An 18,269-nucleotide genomic window follows, 5' to 3' on the forward strand; every position below is an offset into this window, starting at 1 on the left:
TCAGTCTAAGCGTAACAACACGAAAGAAAGTTTTTTAAATAGGATACCCTGTATATTTGTTTACCTTCGAATTTAGCGTAAAATTATGCGCTTCCGCATCCAGCCACGTCTTGTCTTTTCCCATAAATTGTGACGTTGCCAAATTGGAGCTAAGTACGGACGTCAGTTGCTGTTTTATGATATTTATTTCTTTGTTTTTTGCATACAACTTTTTATTATACTTAATTTTGGTGTGCAAAGGTTCCGCTTAATTGGTTCGATGTCTGTTAGCCTCCTCGAGATAAATATCTTCAGAAAAAACACCCCCCTTAAAACCAATCCATTTTTTTTTAATTATTTCATCGATTTTCTTTGTTGACAAACATTAAAACACTTTTCAAGTAACATAATTTATATATAAATAAATTTTTAGACGTAAATAAACTTTATTTGAATTTATTTGCTGATTAAGTAATTAAAAAAGGACATTAAAGGACTAATCAAACAATAAGAGCCGTATAGAGCCAACAGGACTATCAATGTGATCCATCCCCTTTGAAAACCGGATAACAAATAATTTTTAATTCCCAAACTTAGGGTCGCTATTCCAATTACAAAGGTACTGATGCCGATGAAAATGTGAAGTAATTTGATGATTCTTGGATTGAAAGAAGTCGGGAAAAAATATGTTATCGAACCTCCCATTGCTGAAACGAAGGAAAGTATCCATGTTGTTAAACCTAGAAACAAACAAACAGTGAGGATATTTCATCAAGTAGTACCAGATGGGTAACTGGAACCACCCATCGTCCTTATCGCATCAGGGGAAAAATTATAACAATGAAAATATAAAATTTATCCAATTAAGTAGCACTTAATAAACAGATATCGAATTTTACAACAAATTATGTGCATTTTGCATTTAAGATCAAAAAAATTGTGCATATATGGAACTGAAATGACTCAGACTAAAAAGCGAAACTGTCAAACTTCCCGTCAAAATAGAAAGAGTTGTCAAAAAACCGGAAATCCACAAAATTTTTTCAGTTAATTAGTAAAACCCACTTAAATGTGCGAATATGGAACTAAACTGACTCATACTAAAAAGCGAACCTGTCAAACTTCCCGTCAAAATAGAAAGAGTTGTCAAAAAACCGGAAATCCACAAAAGTTTTTCAGTTAATTAGTAAAACCCACTTAAATGTGCGAATATGGAACTAAACTGACTCATACTAAAAAGCGAACCTGTCAAACTTCCCGTCAAAATAGAAAGAGTTGTCAAAAAACCGGAAATCCACAAAATTTTTTCAGTTAATTAGTAAAACCCACTTAAATGTGCGAATATGGAACTAAACTGACTCATACTAAAAAGCGAACCTGTCAAACTTCCCGTCAAAATAGAAAGAGTTGTCAAAAAACCGGAAATCCACAAAAGTTTTTCAGTTAATTAGTAAAACCCACTTAAATGTGCGAATATGGAACTAAACTGACTCATACTAAAAAGCGAACCTGTCAAACTTCCCGTCAAAATAGAAAGAGTTGTCAAAAAACCGGAAATCCACAAAAGTTTTTCAGTTAATTAGTAAAACCCACTTAAATGTGCGAATATGGAACTAAAATGACACATACTAAAAAGCGAACCTGTCAAACTTCCCGTCAAAATAGAAAGAGTTGTCAAAAAACCGGAAATCCACAAAATTTTTTCAGTTAATTAGTAAAACCCACTTAAATGTGCGAATATGGAACTAAAATGACTCATACTAAAAAGCGAAACTGTCAAACTTCCTGTCAAAATAGAAAGAGTTGTCAAAAAACCGGAAATCCACAAAAGTTTTTCAGTTAATTAGTAAAACCCACTTAAATGTGCTAATATGGAACTAAAATGACTCATACTAAAAAGCGAAACTGTCAAACTTCCCGTCAAAATAGAAAGAGTTGTCAAAAAACCGGAAATCCACAAAAGTTTTTCAGATAATTAGTAAAACCCACTTAAATGTGCGAATATGGAACTAAAATGACTCATACTAAAAAGCGAAACTGTCAAACTTCCCGTCAAAATAGAAAGAGTTGTCAAAAAACCGGAAATCCACAAAAGTTTTTCAGTTAATTAGTAAAACCCACTTAAATGTGCGAATATGGAACTAAAATGACTCATACTAAAAAGCGAAACTGTCAAACTTTCTATCAAAATAGAAAGAGTTGTCAAAAAACCGGAAATCCACAAAAGTTTTTCAGTTAATTAGTAAAACCCACTTAAATGTGCGAGTACGGAACTAAAATGACTCATGCTAAAAAGCGAAACTGTCAAACTTCCCGTCAAAACAGAAAGAGTGGTCAAAAAACCGGAAATCCACTAAATGTTTCCAATTAATTAGTAAAACCCACTTAAATGTGCGAATATGGAACTAAAATGACTCATACTAAAAAGCGAAACTGTCAAACTTTCTGTCAAAATAGAAAGAGTTGTCAAAAAACCGGAAATCCACAAAAGTTTTTCAGTTAATTAGTAAAACCCACTTAAATGTGCGAATATGGAACTAAAATGACTCATACTAAAAAGCGAAACTGTCAAACTTTCTGTCAAAATAGAAAGAGTTGTCAAAAAACCGGAAATCCACAAAAGTTTTTCAGTTAATTAGTAAAACCCACTTAAATGTGCATATATGGAACTGAAATGACTCAGACTAAAAAGCGAAACTGTCAAACTTCCTGTCAAAATAGAAAGAGTTGTCAAAAAACCGGAAATCCACAAAAGTTTTTCAGTTAATTAGTAAAACCCACCTAGTTGTGCATGTATGGAACTAAAATGACTCATACTAAAAAGCGAAACTGTCAAACTTCCCGTCAAAATAGAAAGAGTGGTCAAAAAACCGGAAATCCACTAAATGTTTCCAATTAATTAGTAAAACCCACTTAAATGTGCGAATATGGAACTAAAATGACTCATACTAAAAAGCGAAACTGTCAAACTTTCTGTCAAAATAGAAAGAGTTGTCAAAAAACCGGAAATCCACAAAAGTTTTTCAGTTAATTAGTAAAACCCACCTAGTTGTGCATGTATGGAACTAAAATGACTTCTAGAAGCATCTTCTGTTACGCTTATCCTTAACGAAATTCCAATTGTTAAACTTACGAATCCCAATCCCATCATAACCAAATGAGCAGTTCTCTTTTCTTCTCTGGAATGCCCAAAAGTTACTATACTCTCTCTTCTAAATATTTGTATACCTTCTGCCATACATAATGCAAGCTACAATTGAAAAAGTATATAAAAATAAAAACAAATATTGAAAGAAGTAATAAAAAAGAAGAGAAATCTGACGGTGCAAGGTCAGGAATAAATGCTGGATACGGTAGGAGTTCAATTCCACCAAGCACGATGATTTAGTTGGGGTGAAACTCGCCGCTAAGCCACATCAGCGTAGGGTAGATTTTACTTTTTGAAGTATTTGACTTCACCCTCACTTAAACCGGTTAAATTGAGGTTTTTACCCCTATTTACCCTGCAAGTCGTATTCTACTTCAATCTACTCCGATTTAAATAATTAAACTACTTATTTAGTATTAGATTTAGATTAATAAATTGAAATACTCACCCCTAAGACGGACATTACGATATGCCACGTGTGTTTTGAACTGATACTGTATGATTTGAATAATTCCCATATTATAAGCAACACAAACACCGCTATAACTTGTTGAAATAAAATTTCGGAAACGTGAAAAAATCTTTCTTTATTTGTCAATGCCGCCATTTTACTAGATGAAATGCGTTCTAATATATCACTTCGTATAGTTCTAGTAATATTTGGAATAATTTTTGTTATCTAGATCAAATATAAATAAGAATACAGAGACGGTTCATTAGATACACCATTAAAATTTTCATCCAAACCGACTATATTCTATAGTCTATTTTTGTTTACGAGAGAGTATTAAAACCAATTTATCAATCCGAAACTTAGTAGGGTCGTTTTGATTATTTATTACAGAATAATCTAAATATTTTCATGAATGTACATAATTAATTTTTTTTTATTAGACTTTTATAACAATTAGTTGTACATATGGACAAATCGAAGGCTTCTAACATGCCAAACTTCTAAATAAATTAGCATCGTCCTCAGTAACTTAATCTCAAAGATTCCCCAGGGATCCATCTTGTTACCTACTCTCTTTTTCTTGTAAATCATCATCAATTTCTTGTATCCTTAACAAAGCTTAGAAATTCCATCCGTAACATTAGAAAAAAACTTCAAACTACCAATTTCTGGCTTCTAAAATAGACCCAAACCCAAAAGGACGAACTTATTTCGCACCAAAACCTCCTCCAAAATATATTGATCCCCCAATATGCCAAACAGGTCCAGACGATTAGCCCGCAGTTAGTCCAAGACCAGCAGTGATTGATCAGACCTTTTATATATGTTTATGTACCTAAAAGTCTTGATTTTAGGTCTCTTCTGTTAAAAAATTAGTTTTTTTTTCATTATTTTTGAAAGAGAGATAGAGAAAAAATGTTTTGATAAAGCTAAGAAAATAAAAGTTGGCTTAGACCATCTCTGCAATTGTAATAATTAATCTAATATTATATATATCTCTAATTTATCACAATTTATTGTTTAAAAGATAAGTTATATTATGAGTAATACATCATTGTTCCATAAATAAATGTCTATTGCCAAATAAAACATTTTGATATCGAAACTATCGCTTGCCATAATCCCAAGTTGAAGATTTCAAAATTGTACTAATCACACATCATTATGTTTTTAAACTTACCTTGAGTTAGAGGGGATTTATGGGAAAAAAATAGATTTAAAAATATATATATTTGAAAAAATTACATAACAATCTTAATAAATGTCTATAAAATATTTTAATTCCAACTCTAAAATTTGATTACATCAGCATTAAGACTAATAATCCATCATTTTAATGAAAATAAATGATTCTGTATAATAAAATAACTATTTAAGGTACTGACAGACACTAACAGATATCAAGAAGCACTCACAGAACTCAACAGGATCTACAGACTCTAGCAGAGACTCACACACATAAAAACACAAACGCCAAGAAGCACTCACAGACACCTACAGAATCCACAGACTGCAAAAGAGGCACAGATATCAACAAACATAATCACAAACGTCAAGAAGCACTCACAGGCACCAATAGATATAAAAACACACCAAGAATCACTCGCAGACATCAACAGACACCTACAAAATCTACAAACTACAAAAGAGACTCACAGTCATAAACACACACCAAAAAGTACTCACAGACATAGACACAAACGTCAAGAAGCCCTTACAGTCGCTATTAAGACATGATATCACATCAAGAAACACTCACCAGCACCAATAGATATAAAATCACACCAAGAATCAGTCGCAGACATCAACAGACACCTACGAAATCTACATACTATAATAGAGACTCACAGATATTAACAGGCATAAACTGATAAGTCGATAAGGACTATTTATGTCCGAGAGACATAAAAACACATCAAGAAGCACTCACAGACATAGACAGTCACGAATTGAACCTAGAAAGTATATTTTACACCGCAATGTCCATAATTTTCCACTCCTAAACAACATAACTCAGACAATTATTCCTTAAAATCAGTGAAATGAAGATCATTCAATGTATAATTAATTAGGGGTTGAGTTTCACAGGAAATAAAAACTACAACTACACCATCTGGTCCTTCGAGCCGTGTAAATGTCGCTGGTTTATATCCGGCTCGAAGGACCAGAAAGTGTAAGTGGTATAAATATCACCAAAGGTTCCGGAAAATCGAACTTATTGGGTAAACAAAAAAAAATAATTTGATACATAACTAGACCATAATAAAGGGTTTCCTATCTGAAATAAATGGATGAAGCTATATTTCCAATCAAGGGTACAACTCGATCAAAAGTCCTAGGGTTTTATAGTATATTATCACAAAATAAATTAAAAAAAAAATTAATAACTGAATAAATTCGTAAATAATTCGAATCAAATTTTCTCCACCACCATCGGACTAGTACAATAAGGACATTTAATCGAAGGAGTATTTAGTAGAGCGCTTTTACTTTTTTGAAAAATTTCCGAGCACTTCATACATTGATAATCCAAATTGCAATCATCAGTCTTCGATTTCGAATTCAAAACAGAATCAATCTTCCCTTTGATATTATCGTAAAACGTTTCGATATCTTCAGAACTAAATTCGTAAATTCTCTGTTTTCTATCACGTCTCAGAGTATCGAACTCAATTTTAATTCTGTTCTCCTCGACGCACTTCTCGCACGATATTATGGTGTTTATATGCCATCGGGCTTTTTCTTTGATAGTCGTGATATCTCGTTCGGATATGCAGCAATCAGTCAATGCTACAAACATCGATGTATTCTTCGTACCGATATTAGTCGCTAGGAACATGCAGCTTTCCCCGACTGATACGACATCTTCGCCGTCCGAAACATCCGAAACTTCTTCGTTCGGTTCGGGGCTGTGAAACGAATTTTCCATCTCGGCTGTGCGATAATTTTCGTTGGTGGAAGAATCTTCGTTAAAAGTTGAGATGTCATCACTTTCTTGTGTCATGTTTATTGGAATAACTTGTTCGATCGGGGTAGAAGACAATATGGTTGCTTTGTCGAGACCTAATACGTCTTGTACTATTAAACCTGAATGTTGATAGAGCCACGCTTCGCCGTATTCTTCTCTCAGTTTTTCTACCTGGAAAATGTTCGTAAATTTACTGGGTGGAACAACGAATCATTGACAGGCAATAAAATTTCAAAATTGTTGGCAGTGAACGTGTTAAATACACATCATGATTATTACTTATATATGTAACCTAGTGCATGATAAATAAAGATGACAACAATGAAAAAATTAGCACCCAATAATTCAACTCACCTGTCTTTTTATTTCCAAATGTTGAGATGAGGTATTAGGCGTAAATTCGGGTTCATTTTCCTTAACGACGTCACTTTCTTCAATATTTACATAACGAACTTTTCTTGATTTCTCCTGAACCGAAGCAGCTGAAGATTCCAATGAATTCAATGAACAAGACGTTTGGAGCTTCGGCGCGATAGGATACAAGGATCCAGTGAGAATTTTTTCGTTTTTAGTCAAAATATGTCCGTCCAATAAAAATTTAACCGTAGCGGCGTTTTTATTCAAATAATTACATGATAATTGCCTGTGGTAGGGGTGGAAAGCTAATGGGTTTCCTTGCAAATTCAACGACTGCAGTGAAACTAGATGAGAAACGGAAAGCAACGTTTTGTGATCCAATAAGCAATTGTATCCTAAATCCAATTGTTGTAAATTGAAAAGTGATGTTAATCCTTGGATATTTTCGATAAAATTGTTGTTTAGAACCAATACTTGTAATCTATTTTGTATCTGTCCTTTGAAAATTGGTACAGTGTCTAATTTGTTATAAGATAAATTTAAATGTTTCAAATTCGGTAATACACTCGTAAAATCCAGTTTAGAAAGTTGATTATGGCTCAAATCTACAGTGTGCAATGAAAGAGTACGTTCAAAACTATTATCTATACTTGATATATCGTTGTGCGTGAAATTGGCGACTTTTAATTCATTCCAATAGAAACACTGACTATTATCACCACCGCACTTCTGTAGCACTTCACTTATGGACTTTAAGCTCTTGCAACAAGTCAGTTCTTGAATCTGCGGTCTAAGTTTTTGAAGTCCAGTTACTATATTGATATCCAATTTTATTATCTCCAATATTTTGATTTGTTTGAATCGCGATAAGTCGACTGTTTCATAATCTTTAGTTTCGTCGGGAATAAGCTTTAAACTACTAGTTTTACTAATCAAATCTAGTAAAAATTGAGTGTCTCTTATAAGATTACTCTTTGTATTATTTGTTTGAACAATTTGAAAAGATGTTACATCTTCTTCGTTGATAGTATCTATAGCTTTATTCAATTTGTTTAAATAATTTGCGGATAAACATAATTTCCCCTTACCACTTATCACATCACGACCGGGAAGTCGTAAAATGTTTGCTAAATGCGATATATCACTTTCCATTATTCACATTTTTATACAATTAACGTGTTTTATATAAATTACATTTATTTATTTTTGTTTCATACAAACGTCAAAAGTCAGCATGTGATTTTGACAGTTTGCATAGACATGATAATTAATAAAGCTACCACCTTTCATATCATATCACTGATTTGTAGGTTTTTATTGGGGATTGTATCAAATGAAACATAATTACATTATTATTTCTAATCACAGAACATCATTAGAAATTTTGTTATTATCATTGAATTTAATGTGATTTTTAGTTCAATGGACATTTATGTCTATGGTATAAGTTGGATTGAGGTTATGTTATCATATTTATAAAATTCATTAATAACTTATTATATTAAAAATTCTTCGTAAGTTCACTTTCTACATTATATTAATATACTTTACTTTTGTATCGAATTTTATAGAAAATGATGCGTTATGAAGAAGAGAACGAAAAATTGGCAGATACGTCTCCCTGTGCTGGAGTAAGAGCCGATTTGAAAATGTGTTTATTAGAAAGTGAATGTTGTAAAGTGGTAATATTTGTATAAAATAGACCAATCTGGATATATTTTTCCAAAATGCTACTAATTTTCAGCATAAGAGAACTCCGAGAGAATGTTTAAAAGCAAATGATGGTACTGTTCCTAGTGAATGCCAAGTTCTTCGTAATACTTTTTTTGAATGTAAACGATCTTTGGTAAGTAATGTAAATGGTTTATTTAAGTTGTGAGAAAGTTTTATTTTATTATTTTTTTTAATAAACATATAAAACTAGAAAATGTTTGACTCCTACCATTCCAAAAGTTTTTTAATCATATTTGATTTCAGTTGGATGCCAGACAACGGTTCCGAGGCAGGAAAGGTTATTAATAAATTATTTAAATATGTAAATTTGTTTTAAACTTATAGTGTTAGTGTAATTCTTTAAATAAAAATGTATTATCATGTAGTTTACTATTTTATTTCTAAAAATTAAAACTCAATAAATCTCTAGACTAGATAGGTTCTTATATTGGTTAAATTATTCTTCTTTTTTCTTGTAAGTTGACTTTGGCCAATATGTTTATGCAGTTATCGAACATTCTGGAATGTTCTAGACTGTTTAAATTGAATTGGGTCTGAATTTACAGATAGTTCTCAATTGAGAGTTATTCTTCTTATACTATAAATTTTCTCAATTTTTCTTGATTAATTAAATTACAAATTATGATTTTTAGTCGACCATTATCACGGTAAACTTGAGTTAATGCTTTGAAACTGACATTTGTTGTCAGATTGTCAAGTTTTCCCTAAATTCACGAAAATGGATGAGTTATTAGTTCAATGTTGCCAGCTCGCTGCTTCTTAGTCTAATTTAGGTCAATTAAAATTTTGGTAAAGCGACTTTCCCTGAATAATCTTGAGTGTCGTCTACAAAATAAGTTGTATGTTGACAGTTGCAAGTCCTTAGATTTAGAGAAAAATATTCGAGAAATGAAAAAATTGTGCGGGATATTTTCCAAAGAGAAAACCGTCTTTTCTAAACATGTATTTATTTTTCAAAAAAAAACACTTACAGGAATTTATACCTACAATTCAATAAAACAAAAAAAATAATATATTAATACATTTTTATCAAAATTTGAAAATGTATTATCCACATGTTTTTAATTTTAACTACACGTTATTTTTTAATCATTCTGTATAATTTTTTAAGCATAGGTAAAGAAAATGTTGTAATTTTATCACAAATATTTTCGTCGGCAAATAAAATGACAAAAATTAAAAAGACACTTCGAAAAAGTTTTCGATAATACGAATGATGTTAACTTCTATAAGCTTTTATTTAGTTTTCTACTAATGGCGTACTAAATCGTCTGTACAAACTATGTAGTCGGAAAAATGATCGGAAAAACCGATTAGTTATATTTACACACCATATAGAAAAAAATTAATGGCAGTTTACAACGTAAAAAATTTGAAAAAAAAGAAAATTTCGAAACATGGGATGCAAAATATAGAGAAGAAAAAACAATTGAGAGTAGATGTTAAAAATTTTCGAAAAAAGAATAAGAAAACTTTGTAGATAGACGCGAAACAAAAAATTTCTATAATTAGGATCCAAAATGAGGAGATGAGACGAACCAGATCAAAGGATAAAATAGAGGAAGGTAAATAACTTTAAAGGGACATGGACAAGTTATTTAGTAAAACAGAACCATGGATATGAAGAAAACATTATTGTAGTTGTATAGAAATTTCTATACTTGAAAATGAAAATAAAGAAAAGATGAATCATTTCAAAGAATAAAATAAAGGAGGTGATTAATATTCAACGGAGATAGAAAAGCCGTATAATTCTAACAGTTGGATAGTTTAATGGAAATTAAAAGTAGAAATAGATCACAACGGAAATGGATAGACAGTATATGAGAAACAATGGATAAAAACTTGAAATAAGAAATAAAAGGTGGACGGAAATTGAAGAAATCATGGAAAAGACTCAAAACTAGAAGTGTTCACATGTATAGAAAGAAATTTCAATACATGGAAACCAAATTGAAGGATGAAATAGAGGAGATATAGTTAGACACAATTCAAACAGATGGACGGTGTAATGGAAAAAAAATAGAAATAGACTACAACGGAAATATATAGACGGTATATGAAAAATAATGGAAATAATAAACAAGAAGTATACAGAAATGGAAAAAATTATTGAAGAGGCTCAGAACTAGGAGTGTAAGATTGAAATTTGAAAAAAAACTTTGTATGTAGATGTACAGAGATATATTTCTATAGACAAGATTCAAAATGAAACATTAAGGAGACGAAATGGATTGAAGCATGTAATCTAGAAGGTGAATAAATTAATTTAGTGGTATAACAACACATTAATAGAATTATTTTCCTCTTCAATATATCCTTGTTGACCTACTGTTGCAATATTCTCTTCTATATAAAATCCTTTCAACTATTTCCTAATTTTTCTTTTTATTTAACGATATTTTTGGTTGTTGAGTCTTCTGAAGCTTCGATTTTCCATATTTGCCTTGAATATAAAATTTTTTTCCATATTTTCTTCATGGGATATTTTCAAAAAAGGGATTTTTTCGACTTTTTCGAAAATAAACTCCAGAAAATGAAAATCGATGAAAATAATATATCAAACAAAAATTTGAGCGATTGAAATTCCTATGAAATTATTTTTAATAATATTTTGAAAGTTTTATATCCCGCATTGAATATAAAAAAATATGACAAATGGAAAAATTTACATATATCAAGTTTAATTAATATTATTTTTGGTTTCTATTGCAAATAGATGAAAAAATATCCAAAATATTTTGTTATTAACTTTACTACTCACTTTTTGAAAATATCTTCAAAAATGAAAATAGTTATGGAAAAAACTCAAAGACAAGTAAAAAAATATTAAAATTAAAATTTTTTGACCTATTTGCAGTAAAAACCCGAAATAAAAATTAACAATTTCATAAAATTAATTAAAAACTGAAAAATTTTTTTGAATTTTTCAAAATATTTTTATATACTGTAATTTTATACCGCTCACTTTTTACAAATACTGTAAAATTACCCCCCAAACAAGGACTTTGTATTAATTTCATAAAATTGAAAAAAAAACTGAAAAAAAATCAAAAATTTTGAATTTTTCAAACATTTTAATGTTTCTAAATCTGTGATTTTCTACTGCCCACTTTTTGTAAATACTGTAAAATTAATTACTTCCAAAAAGACTTTCATAAAATTGATTAAAAGCTGAAACGAATTGAAAATTTCAATTTTTCATAAATTCCATAAAATTCATTAAAAACCGTAAAAAATAACATTACTTTAAATTTTTTTAAAATAATTTTCAATATTTCAAGCTAAATGAGCTAAAATATATACAAAAAAATAATCTTACTTTCTAATTTCAAAACAATTTTGTAGGAAATTTCAATACCTAAAATTTTTTTTCGATAAATTTTTAGTAACTTCAAAAACGTCATTTCTGTATAGTGAATTCCAACGTCTCCGACTAAATAATTTTCCAAAATATCCAACTACTCTTCAATAAATTGAAAATATCAATAATATAAGCTATTTATTGTTACATTTTAAGCTTAAGTATGAGATAAAGTTAAAAAATTTTGATACAGACTCACAGCACTCACTTAGTCGTCCATTAAACATCCACATTTTTTTCCAAACGTTTCTTGTGTCGTTTTAATTTTCCTTTTATTTGTTTTTTTTTTCTTTTTTTGTTTGGTTTCAATTGTTGTTTGTTTTTTTCAAAATGGGCACTTACGAACTCATTTAATGGTTTCAAAATTGAAAACCGCCCATCGGTACTGACTGATCGGAACTGAATTGATATTGTTGATGGTCGGTGTCTATCGATGGGGCTACATTCGAATCCTCTTCTTCTGTACTGAAGAAATGTTCGATGATGTCGAACGCTTTTTGGTAAATTTCCATATTTTCGTGTGACTGGAGAAATTCTAACTTATCTAGACCTAAATAGGAAAAAATATAAATTAATAATTTAAAAAAGGGCGAATGGGGCATCTTTAGCTACTACTAATTCAATAAAATTGTTAAAATCTGTCTAAAGCGGGGGAATTTGGAGGTAATAAAATATCAAATCAATAAAAGTGTTGCAATTCTCACCGTAACATTCTTCAATGAGCACAGCATACGGATTTGTACCGTTCTGCAACTTAGCGTCCTGTTCACCTAACCTCAAAATATTATCTAAACCGCTAAGGGCGACTTGAACAATCTTGGCGTCCATGACGGTTAACAAATCGCACAAAGGTCCTATGCAATTTTGGTTAACTAAATAACGTATCTGATCCGGAGTACCGCCACTGGTAGCGTTGGTGATGGCCCAAGCGGCTTCCTTTCTCGTCTTAAATTCAGCATTACTCAAAATTTCGATCAGCACAGGAAATATGTTAGCATCAATAACGGCCTGATGAAACAAATTCAAAAATAATAAAAACGCCCGGTATATATGCAGTGCTACTCACTTGAATCTGTTGTCTGTTACCGGCTGTTATGTTACTGATGGTCCAACAGGCTTCTTTCCTTATGGATTCCTTGGGGGACGAAAGTAAATGGTGGAGACATGGTAACGCAGAACAATTGAGGATAACTTGGGTCTGAACGTCGTCGCCGGTCACTATATTACCTACGGCTCGAAGGGCGGCCGATACTACGTTAGATGGTTGAGCCATCAGCAATTCCACTAAACGCCTACATACCCCAACGTCAACTACCGCCTATAACACAATTTATATTATTTCAACAACAATTACAAATATATAAAAAGAGGCTGTAAAATATCAAAAAGTACAAAGTATCTAGAAATATTGGAAAATTGTTTGAAACCCAAAAATACAAAGTGATTGGAAGAATAAAAAGGCATCGGAAATATGAAAAAGTGTTTAGAGCCGAAGAATACAAAGTAATTATGGTAAAAGACGAGAAAAGTGTCTTGGAAATATCGAAAAATAGTCTAGAGCTCACATAGACCAAGTGACTAGGAAAAATAAAAGGAAAAAAATTCAGAAAATAATATAGAGCCCGTAAATTTAAAGTGATTGTGGAAATTAAAAGAAGAAACTGTCTTTACAATATTGAATATTATTTAATACCCAATTATAAAAGTCCCTTGAAGATTATATGAAAGAAAAACGATTTTTTTAAATATCTAAAATTATTTGCAACTCAAAATACAAAAAAATTGTCTAGGATTTTTAGAGAATTATATAAATCCAAAAATATAAAGTAACTGGGGCGAAAAGAAGAGAAAATTATCCAGGAAATATTGAAAAAAGTGTGGAACTTCCAAAATTTTTTTCTTGAATCATCTTTGTCACATTTTTGGGTTCTAACATTTTTTTTTATATTCAGTAGCCACTTTTTTCGCTTTGCTTTTTTGGGTTTCAGTATCTACAGGACCTTTTTTTCTTTTATCATATCAAGTCACTTTGAATTTTTGAGTTTTAATTAATTTTGGATGTTTTGGGGACATTTTTTTCTTCTTACCTTCATGGTAACGGTATTTTTTCAGATTCTATACAAATTTTGGGTTTTATATGATGTTCGTAGGATAAAGACACATTTAAATGAGCTAAATTTTATCAAATAAGGGTACCATGTTAATATCAATTAAGATACAGGAGGAATTAAAAGTTTTAGGCAATAACAAAAAAGCATAAGAACAAAATTGATGTAAAAAAAGCGTAAGAAACCATACGAAGAAGAGATACAGTTAAATCGTAGCTGGAATTGGAAAAATAATAACTTTTCAAACATCAACTCAATCGATACGCATATAATAATGGAATACCTGAATTTTTTCATTAGGCCCATCAGATAAATAACTTAGAGACCAACATGCATCTGCCAGCACGTCGGGATCCGTGTGAAACAATAGTCTAGACAAAATTGGTAAACATGGTGATACTTTGGTAAAATCCGGTGGAGGATTTTTCCCTCTGCAAAGGTTCGAAAGGGCCCAAACCGCATTTCTTGTCATCGTCAAACGGGAAGATTTTCCAAGTAATCTAGATAAAAACACAAAAAATTCATCTACCAACAAATTAATAACAATGGTGAAAATTTAAAGATGCGATATAAAATTTTCCGAAAATCTAGTTACCAATTTTATGAACTTACTGTAACAGTGGTACCAGGATACCAGAATCGAGTACATGATCACGACACTCTGGTGAATCGCCCGCGATATTTCCCAGCGCCCAAACTGCTTGTTCCTGTCAAGAAAACAATCAAAAAAACGTTATACAAATTACAGCCAATTCCTTAGATCGCTATACGAACAAAACGGACCCCAAACTCACCTGAACATCTTCGTATGGACTTCCTAATAGCGATATAAATATTGGTACGGCACCAGATTCGATTACCATTCGTGTTTGTTGGGAAGTTCCGGATGCTATGTTTGTTAAAGCCCATGCAGCTTCAAACTGCAATTATTTCGAAAGTAATTTTTTTTAAATACAGGTTATGATTATAATTTAATACCTGTAGAGTACAATTAGCGGAATTCTGCAAAAATTCTACGAACCGCGGTACAATACCGGTTTGTATAACCTCGTCTATTGGTGGATTCGGTTCTCTGCTCAATAACTTTCTAAATTTTTGTGTCGCTGTTAACTGCAATTCCGGATCTACACTGTATAAATCTTGGATCATATCTTGAGTTATCCATGCAGCAGTCGGAGATGTGCTGCTGTCAGCATCCACCTAATAGTGAAATAGTATAAGAAATGACGCTCTTCTAGATCTAATTTGGTGAAAAAAAATGATTTTTGAAAGTCTAATTTGGTTCAAAATTGACTTTTCTTTGATGATTCTTATCAGAAATTTGTATGCATAATTTGAAAATTGATTTTTTATGTATGATTTGGTACAAAATTGTCTTCTGTAATTTTCATTTGTTAGAAATTGACTTTTCTTCGACTAATCTTTTCAAAAATTTGAAAATGGCTTTTCTAAAGACAATTTGTCCAGTTTAATCGCTTAAAAATGGGTTTTCTATGTATAATTTGTTATAAAATCGCCTTTTATACTTTTAATTCGGTGATAATTGACTTGTTGAGTATAAATAGGTGAAAAATTGATTTTTCTGAGATATCTTTTCTTAAAAATTTGTTTCAATTAATAAGAAATGGTTTATCCAAGTGTAATTTGGTAGACAATTCGCTTTCCTGAGTATAATTTGATCTAAAAGTGATTTTTCTTCGACTAATCTTTTCAAAAAGTTGAAAATAACCTTTCTAACTACACTATAGACAGTTTACTAATTTAAAAATGGATTTTCAATGTATAATTTGGTCTAAAGTGGGATTTTCTGAGATTTGTTTTCTAAAAAGTTTGTATTCTAAGTTCAACCAATCAGAAATGGTCTAATTTAGTAGACAATAGGTTTTTCTGAGTATAATTTGGTTTAAAATTGATTTTTCTGAGATTTGTTTTCTCTAATATTTATTTTCTTGGTTTAGTTGGTCAGGAATAGCTATCCTAAATTTAATTTGGTAGACCATTGACATTTACAAATATAATTTGGTACACAATTATCTTCTATAAATTTAATTTGGTGATAATTGGCTCTTCTAAATATAATTTGATCAAAAATTGGGCTTACTGAGATTAGTTTCCTTAAAAATTTATTTTCTGTGTTTCATAGACCAGAAAGAGTATTCTTAAGTCTAATTTATTAGACAATTGGCTTTTTCGAGTATAATTTGGTCCAACATTGGGTTTTCTTGGAGTAATGTTTCCAATAATTTACTTGTCCAATTTGAAAATGATCAAAATAATAAAACCCACTGTTGGACCAAATTACACCAGCATAATTTGTTCCAAAATTTTATTCTTTCAGTTGAATTGGGTTAAAAATGTCCCTTTTCCTATAGTTTTAAGACAAAAATTGTATTTTCTAAGCATAACTTAGTCTAACATTTGATTTTTTGTTTAATTAGGTTCAAATTTCCTATAATTTTCACAAAAATTGGAATTTTCTACATACAACATATTTAGGTTCAAAATTTGATTTTTTCTTAGTTAATTGGGCTAAAAGTGGGTCTTTTCCTATAAAAAATTTTATTTTCTAGGCATAATTTGGTCCAAAATTTGGTTTTTTCGTTCAATAGGATAAAAATGGCACACACGCTCATTACTGATTATTTGGCATTTAACAGTAAATAAACGTATGTACCTGAAGGAGATCATCTTCAGGTAATAATTGATTAACATTAACATTCCGCCTTTTGTTCAATTGCTGATCTCTCTTTGCTTTTCGCAATTGAACTCCTTCTTCTTCCCTACGTCTTCTTAATTCCACACTATCTAAAGCAGCATTCTTATATCGATGCCTATGTGCTGAACCGGACATCTAAAATATTATAGGTAATTAGAAATTTATATATAACATATTTAATCAACTTTATGAATTTATCTAAATAATCTCATAATTAAAACAAATAAAATCAATATAAACACTTCGTATTAAATATGATGCAAAATATGAGAAATAGGATTTTGTCATTCTAGAACGTCAAAAATGTGGAGGTATTAAAGATGAGGTAATTCCTTTAAAAAAAATGTTACGTTAAAAATTTAGGTATGTAGAATATTAAAAAATACTTACGTTCACTTTTATTATCTAACTTAATAGCAGGGAAAAATTTATACGTTCATCTACCTTATTTGAAATGAAAGTTTTATCTTCTCGTGAATACGAGAATTTTTAATAGTTGACAATGATTATATTAAATGTCAAATGTTATATAGGAATTTTTTGTTTGTTACTAGTGCTATAACCATGGCTAAGTATGACGCTATTGACATTACGTCAACTAACTATTTAATGGCTATCGAACCATTACAACATCTCACATTTCAACATCCAAAATAAGTATGGAGATACGTATTCAGCGAAAACCGATTGTTTTAATTATCAAAGGATGATTTTAGTGTTAATAAGTTTTATCAAAAGGCATAGTAACAATACTCTTGGTTAGTGAATTGTTAAAATAAAGCTCATTGAGTGTAAACGTCACAAACACCATTTTATTAGTTATTAGATGCGAAAACGTGTCATTTTATATTAATACTACAAACCATTATTAAATGCTTTAATTTTAAATTTCTGGGTATTAAAATATTATTGTTTTTTTCAAATGTGAAATTTTACCGCATTGAAACCGTTTAGAATGAATTGCTTGAACCCTCTATTAAATGTGTTTTTCTATGAAAGGGTAGAGATGAAACAAATATAATAATATATATATGTATTATTATTAATCAAATGAACATTATATTATTGATGTATATTTTTTCATATTTTTAAATCTGGTTTAGTTTCATTAACGCATAATCTTGTCGAGAATATTTCAATTTATCTATGGTTTTAGAAGTAGCTTCGATTAGGGTGTAGTTGCATGAGGATGAAAAGGCTTTGGGACGGATTTTTTCATACTAGAAGTAACCAATCAGCGCTATTCTCTAGAACGCTATGAAATAAGAACAGTATTCGCATCTACAATACGCAACCCGTCTCAACGCACATTATATTATTGATTAAAATCTGTGAAGTTGTATATATTCATATTAAATATATGGTGTTAAAATTTGAGGATGAATAGTCATGTGATCACACCCTTAGAATAACAACATATTTGACGTATGTAAAAAAATTC

General features: G+C 30.5%; 4 protein-coding genes across 4 annotated transcripts; 1 reads left to right on the forward strand and 3 right to left on the reverse strand.

Moving 5' to 3' along the window:
* Positions 1-379: 379 nt before the first annotated feature.
* On the reverse strand, positions 380-3,764 carry LOC130442762 (probable transmembrane reductase CYB561D1). Its single transcript, XM_056777114.1, has 3 exons — positions 3,576-3,764; positions 3,025-3,229; positions 380-719 (listed from the first exon to the last, which is right to left on the reverse strand). The coding sequence occupies exons 1-3, from the start codon at positions 3,732-3,734 to the stop codon at positions 436-438; spliced, it is 648 nt and encodes a 215-aa protein (XP_056633092.1). The 5' UTR covers positions 3,735-3,764; the 3' UTR covers positions 380-435.
* Positions 3,765-4,792: 1,028 nt separating this feature from the next.
* Positions 4,793-8,153, reverse strand: LOC130442599 (serine/threonine-protein kinase 11-interacting protein). The gene is made up of 2 exons (XM_056776867.1): positions 6,904-8,153; positions 4,793-6,720 (listed from the first exon to the last, which is right to left on the reverse strand). Exons 1-2 carry the CDS (start codon positions 8,056-8,058, stop codon positions 5,995-5,997), a joined length of 1,881 nt encoding a protein of 626 aa, XP_056632845.1. The 5' UTR covers positions 8,059-8,153; the 3' UTR covers positions 4,793-5,994.
* A 31-nt stretch (positions 8,154-8,184) lies between these two features.
* LOC130443594 (cytochrome c oxidase assembly factor 5) lies at positions 8,185-9,004 on the forward strand. Its single transcript, XM_056778344.1, has 4 exons — positions 8,185-8,420; positions 8,478-8,588; positions 8,651-8,752; positions 8,884-9,004. Exons 2-4 carry the CDS (start codon positions 8,481-8,483, stop codon positions 8,923-8,925), a joined length of 252 nt encoding a protein of 83 aa, XP_056634322.1. The 5' UTR covers positions 8,185-8,420; positions 8,478-8,480; the 3' UTR covers positions 8,926-9,004.
* Positions 9,005-12,125: 3,121 nt separating this feature from the next.
* On the reverse strand, positions 12,126-17,612 carry LOC130443593 (importin subunit alpha-7). Its single transcript, XM_056778343.1, has 9 exons — positions 17,219-17,612; positions 16,787-16,963; positions 15,091-15,312; positions 14,907-15,032; positions 14,725-14,819; positions 14,396-14,612; positions 13,071-13,322; positions 12,709-13,012; positions 12,126-12,554 (listed from the first exon to the last, which is right to left on the reverse strand). Exons 2-9 carry the CDS (start codon positions 16,961-16,963, stop codon positions 12,364-12,366), a joined length of 1,584 nt encoding a protein of 527 aa, XP_056634321.1. The 5' UTR covers positions 17,219-17,612; the 3' UTR covers positions 12,126-12,363.
* Positions 17,613-18,269: the final 657 nt, after the last annotated feature.

This window comes from Diorhabda sublineata, chromosome 4, assembly GCF_026230105.1.
Source record: "Diorhabda sublineata isolate icDioSubl1.1 chromosome 4, icDioSubl1.1, whole genome shotgun sequence".
In the NCBI taxonomy this organism is placed as follows: Eukaryota; Metazoa; Arthropoda; class Insecta; order Coleoptera; family Chrysomelidae; genus Diorhabda; species Diorhabda sublineata.